This window comes from Scyliorhinus torazame, chromosome 17 (genome assembly GCF_047496885.1).
Source record: "Scyliorhinus torazame isolate Kashiwa2021f chromosome 17, sScyTor2.1, whole genome shotgun sequence".
Lineage (NCBI taxonomy): Eukaryota > Metazoa > Chordata > Chondrichthyes > Carcharhiniformes > Scyliorhinidae > Scyliorhinus > Scyliorhinus torazame.
In genome coordinates, this window is record NC_092723.1 from 107,722,547 (window position 1) to 107,746,944 (window position 24,398).

The 24,398-nt window shown below is 49.8% G+C and overlaps 1 protein-coding gene across 1 annotated transcript in view; it reads right to left on the bottom strand.

Annotated features, from left to right (window-relative positions):
* LOC140394048 (kinesin-like protein KIF19) overlaps window positions 1-24,398 on the bottom strand; it is a 467,556-nt gene that overhangs the window by 331,165 nt on the left and 111,993 nt on the right. The window contains exons 7-9 of the mRNA XM_072480844.1: window positions 7,266-7,460; window positions 5,320-5,472; window positions 4,515-4,637 (exon numbers count right to left, since the gene is read on the bottom strand). Of these exons, the coding sequence (XP_072336945.1) occupies window positions 4,515-4,637; window positions 5,320-5,472; window positions 7,266-7,460 (471 nt within the window). The remainder of the gene's footprint in view (window positions 1-4,514; window positions 4,638-5,319; window positions 5,473-7,265; window positions 7,461-24,398) is intronic.

Genomic DNA, 24,398 nt, shown 5'->3' on the forward strand with positions numbered 1-24,398 from the left:
GTCCAAAGCTAGAGGATTACTGGAAGGAAGTTTTTAAGGCAATTTCTAAAGTGGTGCATGTGAAACTGGACTCGGGTCCTCAGGTGATCATATTCGGGGTGTCGGACCAGCAAGGATTGGAAACGGGTGCGGAGGCAGATGTTGTAGCCTTCGCCTCGTTGATTGCCCGAAGGCGGATCCTGATGGGATGGAGAGCAACCTCTCCACCCTATGCCCTGGCGTGGCGGGGGGACCTGTTGGAATTCTTGACTCTTGAGAAGGTCAAGTTTGAACTGAGGGGAAGGATGGAGGAGTTCTACAATTCATGGGCATTATTCATCATACACTTTCAAGAACTGGATAACATCGAACATTAGTTGGGGGGGGGGGGGGTGGATGGGAGGGTTGGGGGGAGGGGGGGCGGTGTGTGTTGATGGTGACTATGGGTGATTCCTGATTCCTTTTTGTCATTTGTTTATGTGAACATGGGGGCTAATGTTTGGGGTTTGGTAGGAGGATGGGATTGTTGTTATTGATATGGGGATTGACATATTTGTTACTGATTATTGTTTGTTGTTGGTGGGTGTAAATTTGAGAGAAAATGTGAAAAAGGAGAATAAAAACTAAAAAAAAAAAGAGGCCTCACTCTGCCTGGGCTAAAGTGTGAAAAAGGAGAATAAAATTTTTTTTTTTTTTAAAAAGAGGCCTCACTCTGTCTGGGCTAAAATAAACACGGTGGTAATCTGTGCTCAAGTTCCATTCCTGAAACATGAACACGAAATCTAGCCGTATCCTTTAATCCAGTTCTGAGCGTAAGTTGCAATGCCGTCTTTCCGTGAGTGATAAGTTTGAGGCCCTTGTCGTTCTACCCAATCAGGTAAATGTTAAAGATCCTATGACACTGTTAGCACTGGGACTGCAGCGCTGAGGACCCGGGTTCGAATCCCGGCCCTGGGTCACTGTCCGTGTGGAATTTGCACATTCTCCCTGCGTCTGCGTGGGTTTCCCCCCCACAACACAAAGATGTGCTGGTTAGGTGGATTGGCCACGCTAAATTACCCCTTCATTGGAAAAGAAAAATAATTGGCTACTCTAAATTTATTTTAAAAAAGATCCCATGACATTGCAGGTCAGTTCTCCCCAGTGTCTAGTAGAACAGTAATCTGGGGCGAGATTCTCCGACCCCCCGCCAGGTTGGAGAATCGCCGGGGGCTGGCATGAATCCCGCCCCCGCCGGTTGCCGAATTCTCCGGCACCGGATATTTGGCGGGGGCGAGAATCGTGCCAAGCCGGTTGGCGGGCCCCTCCCCACGATTCTCCGGCCCGAATGGGCCGAAGTCCCGCTGCTATGATGCCTGTCCCGCCGGCGTGGATTAAACCACCTCTCTTACCGGCAGGACAAGGCGGCGTGGGCGGGCTCCGGGGTCCTGGGGTCCGGGGTCCTGCGAGGCGACCTGGCCCCGGGGGGTGCCCCCACGGTGGCCTGGCCCGCGATCGGGTCCCACCGATCCGCGGGCGGGCCTGCGCCGTGGGGGCACTCTTTTCCTTCCGCCTTCGCCACGGTCTACACCATGGCGGAGGCGGAAGAGACTCCCTCCACAGCGCATGCGCGGGGATGCCGTGAGCAGCCGCTAACGCTCCCGCGCATGCGCCGCCCGGAGATGTCATTTCCGCGCCAACTGGCGGGGCACACCAAAGGCCTTTTCCGCCAGCTGCTGGGGCGGAAATTAGTTCGGCGCGTGCCTACCCCCTCAAGGTTGGGGCTCGGCCCCCCAAGATGCGGAGGATTCCGCACCTTTGGGGCGGCACAATACCCGACTGATTTGCGCCGTTTTTGGCGCCGGTCGGCGGACATCGCGCCAATGCCGGAGAATTTCACCCCTGGTTCTGATCTCACTGCTGTTTGTGGGGCCTTGCTGTGTGCAAATCAGCTGCAGTATTGTCTGCATTCTAACAACAATTATACTTCAAAAGTCGCATTTGAGATGTTCTGAGATCATGAAAGATGCTATAAGTGTAAATCTCTTCTTCTTTCTATATACCATTGTTTAGAATTTTCTTGATTAAAATAGAATATCTTATCATTCCTCATATTTGCTTTGAAGAAGAGCAATCATTAAATCATTGCAGCAAAGGCAATGTGGCCTGACAACATCCCGACTGAGGGACTGTGCATTTGTGTTCTAGAACCAGCCAAGCCCCTAGACATGCTGCTCCAGCTGTAACATCTCCCCAACAATGTGGACAATTGCCCAGGTATACCTTGTCCCCAAAACACAGCAAAGTGATGGAAGGTTAGTGATAGGTTTAGGTTTAGGCTATCAAGCGGCACTTATTCAGCAATAACCTGCTCACTGGCGCTCAGTTTGGGTTGTGCCAGGGTCACTCGGCTCCTGACCTCATTGCGGCCTTGGTTCAAACATGGACAAAAGGGCTGAACTCCAGGGGTGAGGTGAGAGTGACTGCCCTTGACATCAAGGCAGCATTTGACCAAGTGTGGCATCAAGGAGCCCTAGCTAAACTGGAGTCAATGGGAATCAGTGGGATAGCTCTCCACTGTTTGGAGCTATACATGCCTCAAAGGAAGACAGTTGTTTGAGGCCAATGATCTCAGCCCCAGGACATCGCTACAGGAGTTAATCAGGGTAGCATCCCAGGCCCAACCTAGGGGCAGCACAGTGACACTGTAGTTAGCACAGCTATCTCACAGTGCCAGGGACCCGGGTTTGATTCCAGCCTTGGGTCGCTGTCTGTGTGGAGTTAGTATGTTCTCCCCATGTCTGCATGGGTTTCCTCTGGGTGCTCTGGTTTCCTCCCACAGTCCAAAGATGTGCAGGTTAGGTGGATTGGCCATGCTAAATTGCCCTTAGTGTCTAAAGGTAAGGTGAGGTTAATGGGATGGGGAGCGTGCTTGGGTGGGTTTCTCTTTCAGAAGGTTGGTGCAGGCTCGGTGGGCCGAATGGTCTCCTTCTGCACTGTGGGGATTCTATGATCTATGATCTTGAGCTGCTTCATCAATGACCTTCCTTCCATTGTAAGGTCAGAAGTAGGGATGTTTGCTAATGATTGCACCAATGTTCAGCACCATTCACGATTCCTCATATACTGATGCAGTCCATGTCCAGGCTTGGGCTGACAATATACAGGCTTGGGCAGAGAAGTAGCACGTAACATTTGCGCTACACAAGTGTCAGGTAATGACCATCTCCAACAAGAGAGATCATCGCCCCTTAACATTCAATGTCATTAGCATCGCTGAATCCCCCACTATGAACATCCTGGGGGTTATCATTGTCCAGGAACTGAACTGGAATAGCGATATAAAGACTGTGGCTGTAAGAGATTTGGAATTCTATGGTGAATAACTCACCTCTTGACCCCCCCAAAGCCTGTTCATCATCTACAAGGCACAAGCCAAGAATGTAATGGAATACTCTCCACTTGCCTGGATGAAGGTAGCTCCAACAACACTCAAGAAGTTCAGCACCATCCAAGATAAAGTAGCTTGCTTGATCGGCATCCTATCCAACACATTAAACAGTCACCCCCTTCACCACTGATGCACAGTGGCAACAGTGTACATCAGCTACAAGATGCACTGCAGTAACGCACTCAGGTTTCTTCAACAGCACCTTCCAAATTCTACCATCTAGGATGACAAGGGCTTTTGATGCATGGGAAAAGCACCATCATCAAGTTGCCCTCCAAGTCACTCACCATCCTGACTTGGAACTATATCACCGTTCCTTCACTACCTCTGGATAAAAATCCTGGAAAACCCTTCCCAACAGCAGTGCGGGTGTACCAGGAGGATTGCAACAGTTCAAGAAGTTGGCTCACTACCACCTGCTTAGGGTCAATTAGGGATGAGAAACAAATATGGGCCTTTATTGGCAGTGATGCTCAGATCCCATGGTCAAATTTTAAAAAAAGGACGAAAGTGCAGTTTCAGAGACTTCAGGTGTTCGAATTGAAGTCTGCACTCTGGAGCACCCTGCATTCTCCTGAGCTGGGGTTCCACTCTTGGCTGCCATCCGGTGACCTCTACTGAAAGTGCCTTTGCGTGGATGCTGGGTGTGTTTTGCAGATGCACACTGTGAAGTAAGTAGCCTTCCAACACTCACTTCTACATTTACAAAGCAGAAACAATGCGTGATCTACCAGAGGGCTGCGGGCACAAACGCAGGAAACAGGCCTTCAGCAGAAAAAGGGAGATAATCGGGGGGGGGGGTAGGTAGAGAGTGGAGAATCCACTCTGTGCCATCCTACTGAATGGTTTCCATCAAGACCTAGTGATTCTTGAACTCTCTTCCCAACCAGCCTTTGACAATAAGAATAAACGAGGAACACAAATTGCATGCACCAACATCCCACTTCAATAATATCTGAGAATGTTTTATGGTTCAGTTATGTTTCGACGTGGACTCCCATCCATGCACCTGCTACTTCCTGCCCTATTCTCTCTCTTCAGGAAAGGGAAGGCAAAGGGACTGCATTTAAATCGCATTCAAATCAAAACACCAACTCATCCATACCCTAGTTTTAATGTTCTTCGCACGGTCAGCATACATCAGCGTGTTCCTTGACTCCTCAAAAGATGCACTGGCGGGGCTGATGTGAGCGATCATAACTGTCCTACTGTTTCCACCCAATGAATCCTGCAACACATCAAAGAAAATTAAATTTTTGCTTAAATATACAGAGTTTAGATCTAAGGCTTGCTGAGGATCCATTTTGAGGATACATTTGGAAATGGCAGTCCTGGATTGGTGGGTTGGCAGCAAGGCAGATCAAACAATTAGGTACAGAGGCACCTGACCTTATCCACGCTCATCCTGGTTTGCCAGCTGATTAAACTGAAGAGCCATAGTTTGCAAGGCTCTATTTTTGTGGGGGCCGGTTTAGCTCAGTTGGCTGGACAGCTGGTTTGTGACGCAGAGCGAGGCCAATGGCACGGGTTCAATTCCCGTACCGGCTGAGGTTAATCTTGCCCCTCGCCTGAGGTGTGGTGATCCTCAAGTCAAATCACCACCAATAAGCTCTCCCCCTCAAAGGGGAAAGCAGCCTTTGGTCATCTGGGACTATGGTGATTTTACCTTATACCTTATTTCTATACCAGCAGCTGCATTATGTTACGATGAGAATGAGTGAGGGGAGGGGGTTCCACTGTCACCAGGAGGCAACATGATACTGCAGAGAAGAGTATTCCGGAAGGTTTCTCTGGATGAATTTTCATGCAAGTTTCCGGATCGACTTAGCAACGACACAAGTATCCCGAGAGAGTTCTTTTTTAAATGTTTAAAAACAGCTTGTGGTGCTTGGGTGGAAACAGAAGTGTACCTTTAGCAACCGGGTCAGTTTGCTGTCTCTGTAGTTGATGTACTGGGATCGATTTGCTCCCTTCTCACTCAGCGCATTGATACAGTTCCCCAGTGCCAACAGTGATCGGTTAATGTGGGCTCCTTCCTTCATCCGTTTGCCTGTGTTCTGAGTCTGTTGGCAGAAAATCAATAACGAGATGTCTCCATATCTACCCTTTCTGTCTCTGTGTTTGCATGGGAGATTGCTCCACAACATTCCCTGACTGTCTCTGGCCTTTCCACATACCCATCCGCCTAGGTGAGTTGGAGACACCATTGTGTTTCTCCATTTCTGATTGTTATGCTCCCCGCAATACGATGTTGCATTTCGCACCCCCCCCCCCACCCCCCACCCCACCCCCCCACCCCAAATTGTCTCAATGTATAGGATCTCCCTTGGTGCCAATTCCCATGAACTTGCTCTCAGCCACTTTTCCCAGCATTGAGCCTGTTTAGGTCCCTTGTGACTCTTTCCAGCTTACATCTTGTCAGATGGTAAGGTAGCACAGTGGTTAGCACTGTTGTCCCACAGCTCCAGGGTTCCAGGTGTCTTGGTGGAGTTTGCACATTCGCCTGTGTCTGCATGGGTTTCCTCCGGGTGCTCTGGTTTCCTCCCACTGTCCAAAGATGTGCAGGTTAGGTGGATTGGCCATGATAAATTGCCCTTAGTGTCCAAAAAGGTTAGGTGGGGTTACTGGGTTACGGGGATAGGGTGGAGGTATGGGCTTAAGTAGGGTGCTCTTTCCAAGGGCCGGTGCAGACTCGATGGGCCGAAAGACCTCCTTCTGCACTGTAAATTGAGACCTCACTTTGCAGCACCTCTTGTCTTTGCATGATCCTTAAACATTATTGTTCATTAACTTCGCCCTGCCTAGTGTTGAGTGCTGTAATGCTATACTTAAGGTCCAACTTGATATTACTCAAAATCCCTACACTGCTGCATACACTGCGATGTTGACTATCTTTTACTCGTTCTCCATTTGTACTTTTTCTTAGTTTATCTCTCCTTGGACGTAGTCGCTTTTTCTGTGCAATTCACAAATTCCATTAATGAAAAAGATTGGGAAACAGAGTACCCACAATGGTTTTAATCCAGAGGAATAAGCGAATGAACGAATCAGTAACATAATACCTTCATCCATTTTATGCATTGCTCATTCCCCTCAAGGTCCCCGTTTCCCGCGACCACAGATACCCTGAGGCTGAAAGTGTGGCTGGTTTTCCGGCTCCCCAGCCTCCACCAATGCCAGCTCAAGCCCGCCACGAGGAGTGGCGAACAGCAGCCAGGGGTGATTTATCTCTCTCCCCCAAATTTGGTGCAGCAGATATTGGTAAACTGCCTCAGGAGATCAAAACTCTTCCTTCTCGACTCTCCTGCTGCCAACCCCACCACCAATCCCATTTTCGCTGTTAAGTTAGAGAAGAAAAATTTGAAATACTGGGAAGCAGCTAAATAGACAAATGCTGGGGAGACGGTGCATCTTGAATTTGATCAGCAAAGCATTTTTCCCAAATTACAGCAAATTCTTTAATGCAAACATGTGAATAATCCTCCAGGGACCATGTCTTAACAGGGCATTGGCGACCATGGACTTCCATTGGATTGGTCCCTGCTGATGCTTGGCAAAGTCTTGCGGTGGTTTATGATTGCATTTTGCAGTATGGCTGACCTGGAAACTCTCCCACTCTCACCCTCAGGCATATTGAAAGGATTTATATCCTGATATTCAACCTGTTTGGCCACATGGTGAACACACCTCCCGTGGCCATCAAGTCCTGGAGTGGGACTCGAACCGGAAACTTCTGGCCCAGAGAGAGGGAAGCTACCCACTGCACCACAAGACCTCCACTTCTCGAACGTTATTTATAAAAGGACAAATTGAAGTACCCAAAGAAGTTGTGGACACTGGCGGGATCCACAATTACCTGAGATGCTCTCTCCGATCCAGCAAGGTCAATCAAAAAGAGGCGCCCAACTCGTATCTCCTCTGTAATATTTTTCAGTCGGCTCTTTTGTTTCACGGTGACCTGCAGCACTGCGTGGGAACGGGATGAGGTCTTGTTGGCAGCTGTTGGCTCTTGCGTTCGTTGTCTGTTTCCTTTCGTCAGCAACTGCATGATCTGAGGATGACATAAGCAGCGATTAACTGCAATCGGGTAAATATTGAGGTAAATATTTTCTGTCACCTCCTGGGCAGTAATCTGGAAGCAAGCATCTCCTGCCCTTTGATTCCAGCAGGGCGGAAATCAGGGTATATTGACAGTTAATACCCAGGCAGAGAAGATGAAAACGGCCCCCATTGTTGCTCAGGGGCAAAACATTTGGCTTATCAGGGTTCACGGCCTAATATCTGGCTGGATTGTGGCCAGCAGAAACAGGGCCTTAAACATTAACCAAACCATTGTCCACAGTTAAATTTGGACTCAGAGAAGTAAAAAGAATTAAAGAAGACAGTTACAATGAAACAACTGGTTAAAGAACAATACCGTGGTTGTAATTATATAGCACCTGTCACATAAAAAGTCCTTCACAGCAGCATAACTGAATAAATGGCTGGCATAATCAGTCATTCGTACGAGGATAAAATAAATAACTTAGAATGACTATTGTTCATTTTCTCTATGGATGCTGGTAGATTTGACAAGGTTGCATTTGTTCCTCATTCCTAAATGCCCAGATATGATTTAAACATTTATATTTTTATTAAAACTTTCAACATTTTTGCAAAAAATAAATATAACCCCAACACAAATCCAGCCCTGCCCCTAACTACCTCCCCCCTCACCCCTCTGTCATGATATTCAGGTAAACATCATGGTACAAACATACATACATACTGATGGACAGATCAACAGACCAATCAATACACACACAACACCACAGCCAATCACAGGCAAGAGCACACACACTATAAAACGGAGAACACGACACTTCCCGTCCATTCCAGCAGGAGACAGCTCAGGGCACAGAGCTCACAACAAGCCACTCAGACATCCACCATGTGCTGAGTGCCACTCCAAGATAGTATTCGGAATAGGTCCACAGATTCAAGGGTTATGATCGAACCACAGTAACCAATTTACCATTGTAAATATTGTTAGTATTCAAACTGAGTTGTACCATCCGCAACCGTGTTGGTTCGTCTGTGTAGCAGAGCACCCAACACTACATAGTACCAGGATTGGAACCCGGTAACTGTGAGACCTACCTACGAATCCTCAGGACCACTGTGCCATCCATTCTGGTCCCCACAACCAACCATGCTCCGGTACTGCACAGGATGCAACAGCAGCGCGTTCGCCAGAAGATGGCATATGACACACGGGCAACTGATCTTCCCGCCCTGGCGCCTGGAGACGAAGTCCGCATCCACCTACCAGAAGGTGGCTGGTCAGCACCTGCCGAAGATTGGTGCTTCGTGGCTCCCCGCTCGTTCCTGGTTCGCATACCTGATGGCTCCATTCGCAGGCGCAATCGCCGGGCTCTTCGCTTGCTTCCACGCTCGCTACGGGAACTTACACCGGTACCATGCCCTCCTGTTGTTCCTGATGTCGACTTCGTGGAGCTTCCTGCCACCATGCCCATTCCGTCGTCGCCCGTGGCCAGGCCCATTCCTCAGTCGGTGAATCCTGACCCACCATTGAGGCGGTCAACCCGAATTCGTCGCCCACCTACTAGACTGGACTTATGAGCCTGTTTGAACATTAAACTCACTGATGTATCATACCACTGTGTTAATATGTTTCTATTTTTCCTTGTCATTACAGGAGTTCGTTTTGACGTTCAACATTTCCATGTCTTTTGTTTATGGTACAACCTCGTTGCTATGTCGCACCTGACATCGCCCCTTGTATATAGTTTAGCCCCATGTACATGCTGTAGATATTGCACACACACACAATCAGCTGCACTCAGTACACATCTCTATTTATAACCACATAGGCACATGTTCTTGTACAAAAAGGGGGGATGTCATGATATTCAGGTAAACATCATGGTGCAAACATACATACATACTGATGGACAGATCAACGGACCAATCAATACACACACAACACCACAGCCAATCACAGGCAAGAGCATACACACTATAAAATGGGGAACACGACACTTCCCGTCCATTCCAGCAGGAGACAGCTCAGGGCACAGAGCTCACAACAAGCCACTCAGACATCCACCATGTGCTGAGTGCCACTCCAAGATAGCGTTAGGGATAGGTCCACAGATTCAAGGGTTATGATCGAACCACAGTAACCAGTTTACCATTGTAAATATTGTTAGTAATAAAACTGAGCTGTAACATCCACAACCGTGTTGGTTCGTCTGTGTAGCAGAGTACCCAACACAACACCCTCGACAGCAACCAGATCCCCAAGGTAAACAAATCCCATCTCTGATGGAACCCCTCATCTGCCCCTCTCAGAGCAAGTTTCACCTTCTCCAAGTAGAGGAGCTCCATTATATCCCCCAGCCAAGCCGAGGCACGGGGAGGGGGGTGGGGGGGAACCTCCGCCCCAACAGGACCCGCCTGCAAGCGATCAAAAAGGCGAAGGCTAAGACTACCTCATATCCTACGTATCATCCGGCAGCTCCAACTTATACGAGTCCCTATAAAAGTCTTCAAATGTGTTATTCAACTGCTCCGGTGCCATTACCAACCCGCCCATCCCATCTCTATTCCGCACAATCTCCCTCGCTGCTGCTTGCCGATGGAGCTGGCCCACCAGCAACCAACTGGCCCTCTCTCCACAGACACCCCCCTTGCTCGCCTCAGCTGCTGAACCGCACTTCCCGTGGATAGAAGGTCAAATTTTGCCCTCAACTCCTTCCTCCTCACAAAACGTCCCGGTTCTGGGTCCTCTGCATATCTCCCATCTACCTCCAAAATCTCCTCCACCAACCGCTGCTGCTCCTCCCGTGCCTCCCTATCCACCTTTGCTTTGAATGAAATTACCACCCCTCACTACCGCCTTCAATGCCTCCCAGGCCACCGATGGCAAAACCTCCCCATTCTGGTTAAACCCCATGCACTACTCAATCACTGTCCCCATTTTCGTGCAAAAATTCAGATCTGCCATCAAACCTACATCGAGCCTCCAAGCCGGCCTCTGGGGCAGGCCCCTTCTCCAAAGCCAAATCCACCCAGTGCGGAGAATGGTTCGATATCACAATCGCCGAATACTCTGCCTTCCTCACCCCAGCTAGCAGCGTCTTCCCCACCACAAAAAAGTCAATCCTCGAGTACACCTTATGCACTGGTGAAAAAAAGAGTATGTAACAACCTCCACGGGTCCACCCTTCCCCTCCCATCTCCTTCATAAACCCAGCCAGCACTTTCAGCCCCCCTCCCCCATCCGCCCCCACCAAGGGACCAGCAAGCCTGGCCGGGTCCTATCCACATTTGTGTCCAACACTGTATTCCTGCACCACCTCCCCCCCCCTTATCAACAATAAGTATCCACATCTGGAATGGCAGCCAACATTTTCTTCACAAACCCAGCGCTGTCCTAGTTCATGGCATATACGCTAAGCCTCCCTTCCAATGCACCCGTTACTATCACGTACCGGCCCAGTTGGTCTGCCACCACCTTCTCCATCTGGAACCTCACTCGTTTGCCCACCAGCATTGCCATCCCCCCGGGTCCTGCTGTCAAAGCCCGGATGAAACTACTGGCTCACCCAGCCCTTCCTCGGCCTCAGCTGGTCCTTTACCCTCTGAGTCTCCTGTAACTGCACCACATCCGCTTTCAAGGCCCTTCAAGTGCGAGAAAACCCACGCTCTCTTCACCAGTCCCCCCAACTCTCGCACATTCCACGTCACCACTCCGACCGGGGGGTCTCTCACCCCCCCCCCCCCCAACCCCCTCCCCCCACTCCCACCCCCCTCCTGCCCTTCTATCCATCTTGACCACCCCCCCAGGCCCCGCCTGACTGGCAAGACTCAACCCCAGCCCTAGTCACGTCAGCCCCCTACTCCTCCCCTTCCCAGAATCCCCCACCACTTCCTCTTGAAAATACCTCATCCAGTATTGTCCCCATCCCCCCCACCATTGACACCGCCCAGGCCCATCGAAACCTGCCCATACAGGTTCCAATAAGGCCCCTTCCCCCACCTCGCTCCCGCTCAATAGCCAACATTGCATTTGCTAGCGCGGCTGCCCCCGCCAGAGCGCCCTCCCCCACATTGAAAGAACACACCAACTCCAAAGCCCCCACAACCCAAATCCTCCAAACTCCCAACACCCTGCAACACAACAAGCCGTCAAACCCAACAACCACAAATCCCAACCGCCCTCCCCAATCTGACCCAGCCCAAAACCTCTTTCATAAAACAGTTAAAGATAAACAGCCATAAAGGGAAAGAACAACATAAAGGACCATAAACCATCACAGTCCAAACTCAGTGCAGTCCCAGGCTTTCTGCCTTTACAATATCCTCCATCTCAAAGTAGTAGTCCCTGCTGTTATGTGTAACCCTCAGCTTTGGTAGACCATACCAAACCGTATGTTGCGTTGATACAATGCCGCCTTAGCCCGACTGAAGGCCGCCCGTCTCCTTGACAACTCCGTCATAACATCCTTGTATATACTTATATCGTCACCGTTCCACTCCACCTCCCACCTCTGCTTCAGCCACCTCAGCAACTTCTCTTTTACCTGAAAATTGTGAAAGCAGATGATCACAGCTCTCAGCGGTTCATTCGTTTTTGGTTTCGGCCTGAGTGCCTGGTGGACCCGGTCCAATTCGTAGTGGGAGGGGTCCTCCCCCTCCCCCATCAACTTTGTATGCATCTCGACAAAGTACTCTGTAGGCCTCTGGCCCTCTAGCCCCTCAGGCACAACCATGACCCTCAAGTGCTGACTTTGTGACCTGTTCTCCAGGTTTTCTACATTGGCTCTCAGACCTCTGTTGCTCTCAATACCCAGATAAGAATCTGGTGAACTGTATTACAAATGATTGGATTATTAGGACTAGAGTCACATATAGGCCAGACCTTTGCCAGTATTGGAGTAGCAGGTTCCCATCCATGAAAGACATTCAGGTACCATTTAATTTGACAATCCAACCATTTACATGGTCATTGTTTCTGATGAGCATCCAAAAATTAATACATTTACTGAATTCCATTTAACAACTTATCAAAAAGGCATGTAATATTAGTCCAGGTCATAATCATGACATGACCCATATCTGCATCATAGAAATACCTCCTCTCTATTCAACATCCTCGGTTGGTCACAACAAAGGTTTCCATTTATTTTTCATGAGGTTATGCTTTTTCCAAATCAGAATGTATTTAACTATTTAAGGGGTCAGCAATAAGGAACCAATCACACCAGGCTTTCTTGAATCACAAAAAGAGTAAACTTAGGGCAGCACGGTGGCGCAGTGGATAGCACTGCGGTCTCACGCGCCGAGGTCCCATCTCTTGGTCACTGTCTGTGTGGAGTTTGCATATTCTCCCCGTGTTTCACCCCCACAACCCAAAGATGTGCAGGGTTGGTGGATTGGCCACAATAGATTGCCCCTTAATTGGAAAAAATGAATTGGGTACTCTAAATTTATTTTTTTAAAGAGTAAATTTATTCACCGCTAAACGCAAGAAAAGTAATAAAAACTCAACATCAAGCATGCAAGCCCAAGAGACACAAACACACACACATGCACAGGAGTCGGAAAAAATTGACTTAGACACTAGGAGAACTTCTCTGCTCTTCCTCAGATAGTACTATGAAATCCACCCTGAGCAGACCCTCGATTTAATGTTCAACCCAAAAGACCCTGGTTGAATCATTCCCTCTCACTGATTATAGCAACCCTACTGGTACACCCATTATAGTACATTAGCAAGGATCAGCTAGTTCACCCTCAACCGGGGGACCCTGATCTTGATTTCCAGATCTGTGGTTTGGTCACACTGTGGTGGCATGAAGTGATATGTTAAAGGGTAAAGTATTTTAACCCTTGTTTTGTTGAATGGTTCGACCAAAAATGCTGAAGTTCCACCAATATCTGAGCAATCTCCACAACTCAGTGCAGCTCTATGCCTGATGAGCGTTTGTTGGTAAGAGTATCCAGCTACCCATGGGCTAAACTTTGCTGCTGTAGCCACCTGAGTTGGCCACTTCCCGACTTAAAATGGAGAACCGCAAAGGCTGAAGGGAAATTCAGCCAACACAGGCAAAAACTAGCAGGTGCAAAGTTACTGTGTATTAGACTCTGCAGAAACCCAGACAGCATCGATACAAGCAGCCATCTGCATAGTAATGTAGCAGCCATCTACATAGTAATGAGCGATCCCCGGGAACAATCAAAACATTTTAAGGTAAACAAGGCCAAGCCAGACTCCTCGGCGCCAGCAGGAGCCAACACAAAAGAGGTTAACGGACACTTAAAGACCGCCCAACGATCAGGGAACTGCTCCAGTATTGGAGAAATCGAACCAAGCGATTGGAACGAAGTCCAATCACTTGAAACCAGGTACAGGGTCCGCCCTGAAGGGCGGGGAGCCCCTGGGGACTATAAAGTAAAGACCCCAAGTTCAAATCATCCTTCTTTGGCAGGGTCACTCAGCAACTCGAACCAACCCTTGACAGTGACCTGTCTTGTTGCCGCCAAGAAAGTAAGTCTCAAGTCAACGCTTGCTACGAGATAGGCGCTCCTAGCTACCAGTCCATACCAGCTTTTGAATCCTACAGACTCAGGACCTGAACGAAAGGCCATTTGTTCCCCTGACCTGGTGTGCCAGTCCGAAGCTAAGTATAGGCCTGTTAGTGATAGAAATAGCCTAGAAAGTAGAGTAGCGATTTACTGTGTATAATAAATGTGTATTGATTTGAATCTTACTAATTGGTGTGTTGAGTTATTGATCATTATTTGAACTTGAACCTTGTGGCGGTATCATAAAGATACCTGGCGACTCGAGAGCAAAGGTTATAAAACAGAGCCAATTGAACCAACCAAAAGTTAGCAACACTGCTTATTGGTGTATCAATAGATGATTTTCTAATTCATCAACTTTGACGATGCAAGAAGTTTATTCAGCAGAAAATTACAATCACCAAGCCATGATTCTAAAGCACTACGTCATAATGTGGATTTCCTGTGCACAGAGGCATTTCCACTTTGAGAGAGAAAGAGAGGAGGAAAGAGTTAGAAAGAAAAAAACCTGTATCCTAATCTATCTTGAACCGTTGTGACGGGAGGTTTATATTTGCAGTAGCATTAAATGTTTGTCCCATGAAACACAGAAGCATAACCCAGCATCTGCTGGCTGTAATAATCACCATCTTTAACAATACTAAAACCAGCTACGATACCCAACAGTGCTTATCACAAGCAACAGAAACAGCTGAAATTAGACAGGTGCATGAACAGTTAACGTATTTGTCTGAAATTCCTCTAGGTATCATTATAGAGTAATTCCAAAATAGCAGAGGGTGTAATATCCCATAAACACAGAGGCATTTACTTGGAAGGGGAGGGTGGGGGTGTATGGGATTCAAGACAGGCCGAGCTGCAGCCAGCCAAGGCCATTATAAATCTCAGCCTCATTTAATTATTGTGCCACGGCGCCCTGCCAGAAAGCAGGGATTACTGAGCTCAGACTTGCTTGGCAGGAGACTGGCTTGGGTGTTCTGAGGCCCTGTGGACCTAAAGGAACAGACCTCCGCATAGCCTCACTGATGGGCAAGGAGCATTGGCAGCCCAAGAAGGCCAGAGCTGCCAAGGTCCTTGCATTCCCAGTGGGATTAGATCACAGACCATAAGACATAGGAGCGGAAGTAAGGCCATTCGGCCCATCAAGTCCACTCAACCATTCAATCATGGCTGATTTCAACTCCATTTACCTGCTCTCTCTCCATAGCCCTTAATTCATCGAGAAATCAAGAAGTTATCAACTTGTGTCTTAAAGACACTCAACGTCCTGGCCTCCACTGCCCTCTGTGGCAATGAATTCCACAGACCCACCACTCTCTGGCTGAAGAAATTTCTCCCCATCTCTGTTCTAAAGTGACTCCCTTTTATTCTAAGGCTGTGCCCCCGGGTCCTAGTCTCCCCTGCTAATGGAAACAACTTCCCCACGTCCACCCTATCTAAGCCATTCATTATCTTGTAAGTTTCTATTAGATCTCCCCTCAACCTCCTAAACTCCAATGAATATAATCCCAGGATCCTCAGACGTTCATCGTATGTTAGGCCTACCATTCCTGGGATCGTCCGTGTGAATCTCCGTTGGATCCGCTCCAGTGCCAGTATGTCCTTCCTGAGGTGTGGGGCCCAAAATTGCTCACAGTATTCTAAATGGGGCCTAACTAGTGCTTTATAAAGCTTCAGAAGTACATCCCTGCTTTTATATTCCAAACCTCTTGAGATAAATGACAACATTGCATTTGCTTTCTTAATTACGGACTCAGCCTGCAAGTTTACCTTTACAGAATCCTGGACTAGGACTCCCAAGTCCCTTTGCACTTCAGCATTATGAATTTTGTCACCGTTTAGAAAATAGTCCATGCCTCTATTCTTTTTTCCAAAGTGCAAGACCTCGCACTTGCCCACGTTGAATTTCATCAGCCATTCCATGGACCACCCTCCTAAACTGTCTAAATCATTCTGCAGCCTCCCCACCTCCTCCATACTACCTGCCCCTCCACCTATCTTTGTATCATCGGCAAACTTAGCCAGAATGCCCCCAGTCCCATCATCTAGATCGTTAATATATAAAGAGAACAGCTGTGGCCCCAACACTGAACCCTGCGGGACACCACTTGTCACCGGTTGCCATTCCGAAAAAGAACCTTTTATCCCAACTTTCTGCCTTCTGCCTGACAGCCAATCGTCAATCCATGTTAGTACCTTGCCTTGAATACCATGGGCCCTTATTTTACTCAGCAGTCTCCCGTGAGGCACCTTATCAAAGGCCTTTTGGAAGTCAAGATAGATAACATCCATTGGCTCGCCTTGGTCTAACCTATTTGTTATCTCTTCAAAGAACTCTAACAGGTTTGTCAGGCACGACCTCCCCTTACTAAATCCATGCTGACTTGTCCTAATCCGACCCTGCACTTCCAAGAATTTAGAAATCTCATCCTTAACAATGCATTCTAGAATCTTGCCAACAATCGAGGTTAGGCTAATTGGCCTATAATTTTCCATCTTTTATCTTGTTCCCTTCTTGAACAGGGGGGTTACAACAGCAATTTTCCAATCATCTGGGACGTTCCCTGACTCCAGTGAAAGATCATAACTAACGCCTCCACTATTTCTTCAGCTATCTCCTTTAGAACTCTAGGATGTAGATTCTCAGGAAAGCATTCCTGTTCCTTCTGGATCAGCAGGGATTCTAACAAAAGTATTTTTTTTCCCGGTTACCGTGGCCTCTTCTGTCCAATCAGCACCTTTCGCAGCTGTTCGCCTGTCAAGTTCCGCTCAGCACGAGACTCCTTGACACAATGTTAAAATCACTTCCCATTACGTTCCAGAAGTCTTCTATAGCCTATAGCTAAGTTTCAGCAGAGAGACAAGACGGCAATCTTTGTATTGGAGTATCTGTAGGGCAGCACGGTAGCACAGTGGTTAGCACTGTTGCTTCACAGCTCCAGGGTCCCAGGTTCAATCCCCGGCTTGGGTCACTGTCTGTGCGGAGTCTGCATGTTCTCCCCGTGTGTGTGTGGGTTTATTCTGGGTGCTATGGTTTCCTCCCACAATCCAAAGATGAGCAGGTTAGGTGGATTGGCCATGATAAATTGCCCTTCGTGTCCAAAAAGTTAGGTATTATGCTTTGATCTGGGGATAGGGTGGAGGCGTGGGCTTGATTAGGGCTTGAGTAGGGGCCGGTGCACACCCGATGGGCCAAATGGCCTCCTTCTGCACTGTAAATTCTATGAGTGGCTATGGGTGTAGGGTTCAATAAGATGCTAATTGCATCTATATATGGGTCATACAATCCTTGCAAAAGATACATAGCATATGTCAGAAACCATACTTTGAGATTTCTTATCCAACTCAAGAGTTTAAACTCGGGCATCCCAAACCATTTTCCAATGTGACCCCGTTTTAACACCTGAATATTAACATTACCCCAACGCCAACAAAAACCAAACTGCAATAAAGCACATTAGTAATATTCAGTATGTAATTATTAAAGATTTCATATTATAGATTAACATATATTCATGCTATAGAAATATGAAAATCTGTGTTTTAAAGTTCTTCATAGAAATGTTATTATTTAAAGAACTCATGTAGGCATGCCAATGCATGCTTGCTCACTCACGTATAGACACACATTGACTCGCACACATTCACGTGCACTCGCACATACACACATTAGTCCCTCTTCCCAACCCCCTTTCCCTCTACTCACTCACCCAGCAGTCCTCTTTCCAAACCCTGCACCCCCACTCACTCACCAGCCCTTCTCCCTTTCCTGTCTGATGCGACCATCAATTCACACAAAACGATTAGTAGAAGTGAACAGTGGTTTTAGTAAGCTAGATCTGTGCCTGCCTGCGACTGCTCTGTACTGAGTGCCGCCTACAGGCTGCAAGTGTATATACCACCCCCGAGGGGGCGGACCACAAGGGCATCAACATAATACAGTACAATAGTAGTGAATTGCAGTAGCAATACGTTCACCACACTGTCTTTTGGCCTAGTTTCCAATTCCTGAGATGCATGTCGCTATCCTTGGGTAAGGATACAACAGGCAGACAGGAACAGGGACACAGTAAAGTTTGAAGCCACCACTCACCTTCCCAGCCTGCTCAGCAGTACCACTTCCTTTTTTCCCCCCTGTGCTCTCAGTCAGTCTTTTCTGGCCTCTTAACTGTGCCAAACATCTCGGGCCCACTAAAACTCACAACTATAAGTGTTCTCTGAAGTTAAAGGGCACTTTGGGCTTACCGTCCATACCATGCTGTTTGCTGGAAGTGATGCAGTGCGTCTGTCCAGAGTCGTCTTCCCTGACCCTCCGTCTGAGCCGTCTACTCTCTACAGTCGCCGTTATTGCTCGAAGGAGGGGCAGCCTTGCGGCCACAAGTGTGACCTGAGTGACCCCATAGGGGGCTGCGACCCACTGTTTGGGACGCCCTGCTTAAAACAGATCAAATTGGGGCTACTGTATAACAGAATATACCTCAACTGAGAAACATACTAGTTCTGTTTGAGCTGAACTCGCTAAAATCAGACAGGAATGAGGCACTAACCATCCTAAATTGAGAAAATCAAGTACATTTGGAATCTCCTGAGGCACAATTTGTATTTCTACAATCATATATATTGGGGGATAACTTTATCCATATCAGTGGGTTCAAAACGGCAGCAATCGCACAAGGCTCTGTCTCTTAGCATCAACAAGATGCTTCCCTGGAAAGAATTATTCCATACAAGCAGTCATTCCAGATTTGCCTTCTCTAATCCAAAGGCCATTTGAATGTTACTCTAAATCCACACAGATGGGGATTGACCTTATCCTCTTCCCATCTTTATTTCTCACCTCTCCACTATGGGCGCGATCCTCCCGAAAATGACTCGGTGTCATTTTGGGCGGAATTCGCGGGGTGATTTGCACGGGGCTTAGGGCCGCACAAGATCACCCACACAAAACAAGCCCCACGTGAAACTCACCATGCCTGAGTCCCCAGGTGGCTGATTCTCCTGACATGGGGCTCAGCTAACAAGGTCGGGGGGGGGGAGGGGGCGTCTACATTTAAATGGTCCCTCAGCACTGACCCCCAGTCAAACCAGGAGAATGGCAAAGCGGAGAGCTGCTCCTCGATTTGTGGATGCCAAACTTGCCAGGCTTCTGGACACGATGGCTGGGAGATGGGGCACCCTGTACCGACAGCGAATTCAGCCTTTGCAACAGGTGAGGATCCATTGCTCCTCCATCCAGATGACCTGTCTCAAAAGTGAGCAGTTCATGTCAGACAAAATTATCCTTCCCACTCACAGACGACATGTCAACTGTCTCGCAGGATTACCATCTGTTGAGGCCGGGTCACCGGAGTCACTGCCCCCTCCAGGCACTCAATAGTCCACCTTGGAGGAGCGTGCCGAGGAGAACACCGACAATGCGTCAGAGCTATCACCCGCACCTTCCACCATCGCATGGCACTCACCTCGGTGGGCGACATTCTTGGACAGGTTTCCTGGTCGCTATCTGGTGAGAACCACACAGCTGCTGTTTTACATCAGGTGGAGGCAGGAACATCAAGTGAGGGCAGGCACCCAAAGACAGCATCGGAGGTCTGCTGGATCCCAGGACCCAGCTGGCCCCAGCCAGATGCCGAGCCTCTGGAAAAGTTATCCCTGCACTGCTGGAGATGATAAGCCAGAGCCATGAGATTCAGGAAGGGGTGTCAACGACATTCCTGTGACCGCAAGGCCAATTGGAGGAGTCCCAAAGGCTGCAGGAGATCGTGCCAACAATGCGTGACACCGAGGCCTACCCTACTAGGGCTGCGATGGTAGTGGAAAACCTGGAGCACGATAGCTGAGCCATGAGTGGTTGTGTCCAAGGCATGGTTCAGTCTGTGACGACAATTGCTAAGGGCCTCGACATCATGTTCCATTCACTGAGGGACAGGTCCCAGACACAGGTGGACATTGCCAAGGGACTCCAGGGCATGGCCCAGTCACTGAGGACCATCACTGAGGGCTTCTGCACCATGGTGCATACAATGGGGACCTCCTGGGCTGGCAGTGCCAGGGACCCAGAGGCTTCTGGAACTCACTCCGGCTGCCCTTCCATCCCATGTCGTCTCCCAGAGCCCTAGGGCACCAACAGGGAGGAGGAAGCGCTGGAGCTCATCCCAGGACCTTCAAGCAAGGAGGCTCAGGCAGCCTCCAATCTTTCTGAATCCCCCCCTCCCGACACCAACGCATATCAAGGGCAGTGGGCAGAACAGGGTGAAATTGTGACATTGGTAAGCTGGTCGGGGCCCTCCAGCCCCAGGCCCGCCAAGGGCACGAAAGGCCATAGGGGTGGGAGGCAGCAGGCTGTCTCCACCTCTGATGTGCATCCTGAAGCCACACCTAGACGTAGCACTAAACCACGGAGGACGAAGAAGTTTTAGGAGCACTGTTTGGGCACTGGTGAGGTCAGTATTTGTAGTTAGGGGGAATGGAGAACCGTCACATTAAAATGTTCACCAGTAAAACATGTCACACCTGAAACGTGTAATGCTTCTGTCATTTTCATCTTCATAACAGGGTGGATTGCTCCCCCCCCCCCCCCCCCCCCCCCCCGTCACTCTGGCGCCATGTAAGTTAGCCCCTCGGAGATGGGGGGAACAGATTGAAATAGGAAGGGGGAACAGGGAGATGGGGGAAAGGGCGGTGTGATGCGGTGGGGGGTTGGGCAGGTAGAGCTGACGGACACACAGCCTTTTCTCATGCAAATCTGGAGACCACGAGGGTCTCCCTGCTCCTCTGGGCCAGTCAAATCCTTGCCGCCGCCTGTTCTCCATCCTCCAGGTCTTCCTCAGGCTTGTCCTCCAGCCGCTCCTGTTCCTCCTCCTTGCCAAGCATGTCGTCCCACTGCTGTGCAAGGTTTTGGAGGGCACAACAGAGCACCAACGGGAGACCCTCTGGGGAGTGTACTGTAAGGCCGCGCCAGAGGAGTCAAGGCTCGGAACAGCATTTTGAGCAGTGTAGCCATCTAAGATGGCCACCTGCAAAGGACCATGGGAATTATGGCCCACCCAGGACTCAAACAGATACACAGCCCATGTGTATCTAAAACACAGGTAACCAGACCTGTTCGAAACCCCTGCTCGTTTGCATTTTAATGGCCCATTTTCCCAGGACAATAGAACTCCAATCAAGCAACCGGTACAGCCACAGACTGATCGGCGCCACTCCCTTGCTCAGAAAGCACAACTGCCAAGGTCAATGACCGCTAAGGACCCGCCCAGCCACCAAGCCACTTTATTGGCCGAAATCGAAGACAGTGATCAGAACCCTGTCGAACTATTGGGTCCAAGGTTAAGGACCGTCCCAAAGAACGCAAAATTACAGAGGGCTAAAAGGGGACACAGCGATGTGTTCTGTCTCTTTTGGATCCGGCCTGTGCCAGCCCAATTGCAGCAGGAACAGCCAGCCAAGTTCAAGACCAACGATCGCTACCTGACGGATGAGCCCAGCAGAGACAGAGCCACTTTCTTCAAACCAGCCAAGTGAAATCCAGAAAAAGGCCTTATCCATTTGCACAGTGCTGGTCGCCCTGAAGTAAAGCATAGGTTATTGTAGCTGATAGGTCTAGTTTAACTCGTAGTAGATACTGGGCGCGATTCTCCACTCCCACGCCGGTTGGGAGAATCGCCTGGGCCGCCAAAATTTCCGGGGACGCCGGTCCGACGCCCTCCCGCGATTCTCCCAAGCGGCGGGAACGGCCCGGTCGAGTTTCGCGGGCCGCAGGCCGGAGAATTGCCGGAGACACCCAAAATGGCGATTCTCCGGCACCCCGCGATTCTGAGGCCCGGATGGGCCGAGCGGCCAGGCCAAAACGGCGGGTTCCCCCCGGCGCCGTCCACACCTGGTCGCTGCAGTCGTGGGCGGTACGTGAACGCTGGGGGGGCGGCCTGTGGGGGGCCGAGGGGGGATCCTGCACCGGGCTTCACCTGCAATGTGGGGTGGCCGGCGATCGGTGCCCACCGATCGTCGGGCCGTCCTCTCTGAAGGAGAACCTCCTTCCTTCCGCGGCCCCACAAGATCCGTCCCCCATCTTCTTGCGGGGTGGATTTGGACAGGACGGCAACCACGCATGCGCGGATGATGTCCGTTATGCAGCGCCGGCCGCGTCATCTATGCGGCGACGCTTTTACGCCGGCGACAAGGCCTGGCGCGGGTAGATGACGCGGCCCCGATACTGGCCCATTGTCAGGGCCTGAATCGGTTGGGACCAGAGCCGTTCCGCGCCGTCGTGAACCTCGACGGCGTTCACGACGGCGCGGCCACTTCGGCGTGGGAGTGGAGAATCCCGCCCATTGTGTTTGCATGTTGAGATAACTCTTGTGTATGTAAATAAACCATCTTTTGAACTAACCAACTGGTTGTGTGGTCATTTGATCGATATAAGGGAAGGCTTGTGGTTCACTAAGATAAATAGAAATACCCACAGTATTGGCGACGCTTTGGGACCGAAACAGAGCAACAGCAGCCCGATGCACCGCTCAATGACAGTACGGATGGCAGCATGGATCTCATTATAACGGGTCTCCGCCTCGGGTCTCAGCGCTCTGCACTGAAGCCATCAACCATGACCGCAGCGGGTATCCCTTGTCCCACATGACCCAACCCTCCATCCTGGGATAGTCCTTAAAGACACTCGGGATTTGCGAGTGCCCCAGGATGTGCTGTCATCCATGCTCCCAGGGTAGCGGACATACACGTGCATGGTTCTGAGGCGGTTCTGAACATTCAGGGATGGAATCACTTCCTGTTAACATAGGGCACTCCCTGATGATCTGATGCTTGCAGGGCGACATGTGTACCATCGCTCACCCCCTGGACCTGGGGCATCCCAGCAATGAAAATGAAAATCACTTATTGTCACAAGTAGGCTTCAAATGAAGTTACTGTGAAAAGCCCCTAGTCGCCACATTCCGGCGCATGTTCGGGGAGGCTGGTACGGCAATGGCAGCAAATCCCGAAGCCCAGGCATCTTGGTGGGTCTTGCCCAGCTGGAAGATGATATAGTCTGATGTCCAGGCACACAGAACATCCATCACCTCCTGGATGGACCTGTGGGCGGAAGATAGTGCAGTGCCACACAGGTCCCCACTCGAGCCCTGGAATGACCCAGTCGCATAAAAGTTCAGGATTGCAGTGAGCTTCATGGCCACCGGGTGCAGGTGTCCTCTGTGAGGACGTGGCACAGGTGCCACACTGTCTCCCCGCTGAGACGCAGCCTTCAGTGGCACATGGTATCTGTCAGCTCATTGACTGACCAACGATGCCTGTACACCTTGGGCCGTTGCTGGCCTCCTCTTCTGGGTCCTCCCTCAGCCTGATGGGTGGATGAGTCTTGAGCCTGTGTGGCAGCCCCTGCAGATGTGATGCTGGCTCCAGCTTGTGTTGGCATTGATACATTCGGCGACGTCTGTCGGCCTTGGGTGCGGCAACCAGAGTTGATTCCCCGGCAACCCTCCCCCACCCTTACCATGACTGTCCCACCTTCTCTCAAATTGCCATCCAGCGAGCCAGTTGTGTTGGCATCCTTCATTCTGCACACTCACTCCCGACCAGATCAGGAGCTCCTGGACCCCATACCTCTGCCAGCAACATTAGGGAGGTTGTGCCCAGCTGTCATCTGCTCCTCCAGACACTTGCCCTTTGGCCGTGAGTCGGTCCTCAGTGGTGAACCCCTGCTCTTTAGTGTTTGATTGTTGGCAGCTGCCTCTATGGTTCTGACACACCTAGAGCACAGGCACGCTGTTCAGGCATCAAATGTTGCAGGATATCCTGGCCAGAAATCATCCTGATAGTGCCTCATCTTTCGAGGAAGCACTTGAGAGTTCAGGGATCGTGAAGTGTTATCACAACTATTAAGGCTAATCCCTCCTTTGAGATAGCCTTCAGTCGTTAAGCTAAAGGATGATCACAGTCAAAGGGGCGTGAAATGGAACGTAAACACCCAAGTACAAAGGTAGAAACATAGGCAAACAGCAACATTGAAACGCCAGAGCCTATCAGAACCTCACGAGGTGAAATGGATTTTCATAAGGCAAACTGCAGCATGGCTCTGTCCTGTGAGAGTTTGGGAGGACAGGCAGGCTGCAGTTGTGGTTGCCCCTGTTATGGGTTTCCATAATATTTAAAGTTAGCTTGAAGGCCACACATTGGCAAACCCCCCTTCACCCCCCGGCCCAGGAACAACCTCTGACTTCTGACCTGGCCCCCTCCTGCCCCCCCAAACAACCCCAGTCACCTTGAAGGGCCCCCACCCCTCCACAGCAATGGGGCATCAGCTATGCTGCCCTTGAGCTGCATGCCGGTAAATGGACAGGACCATTCACCTCCTCGCTCCCCCCTCAGTGTCCATGACGCCTGG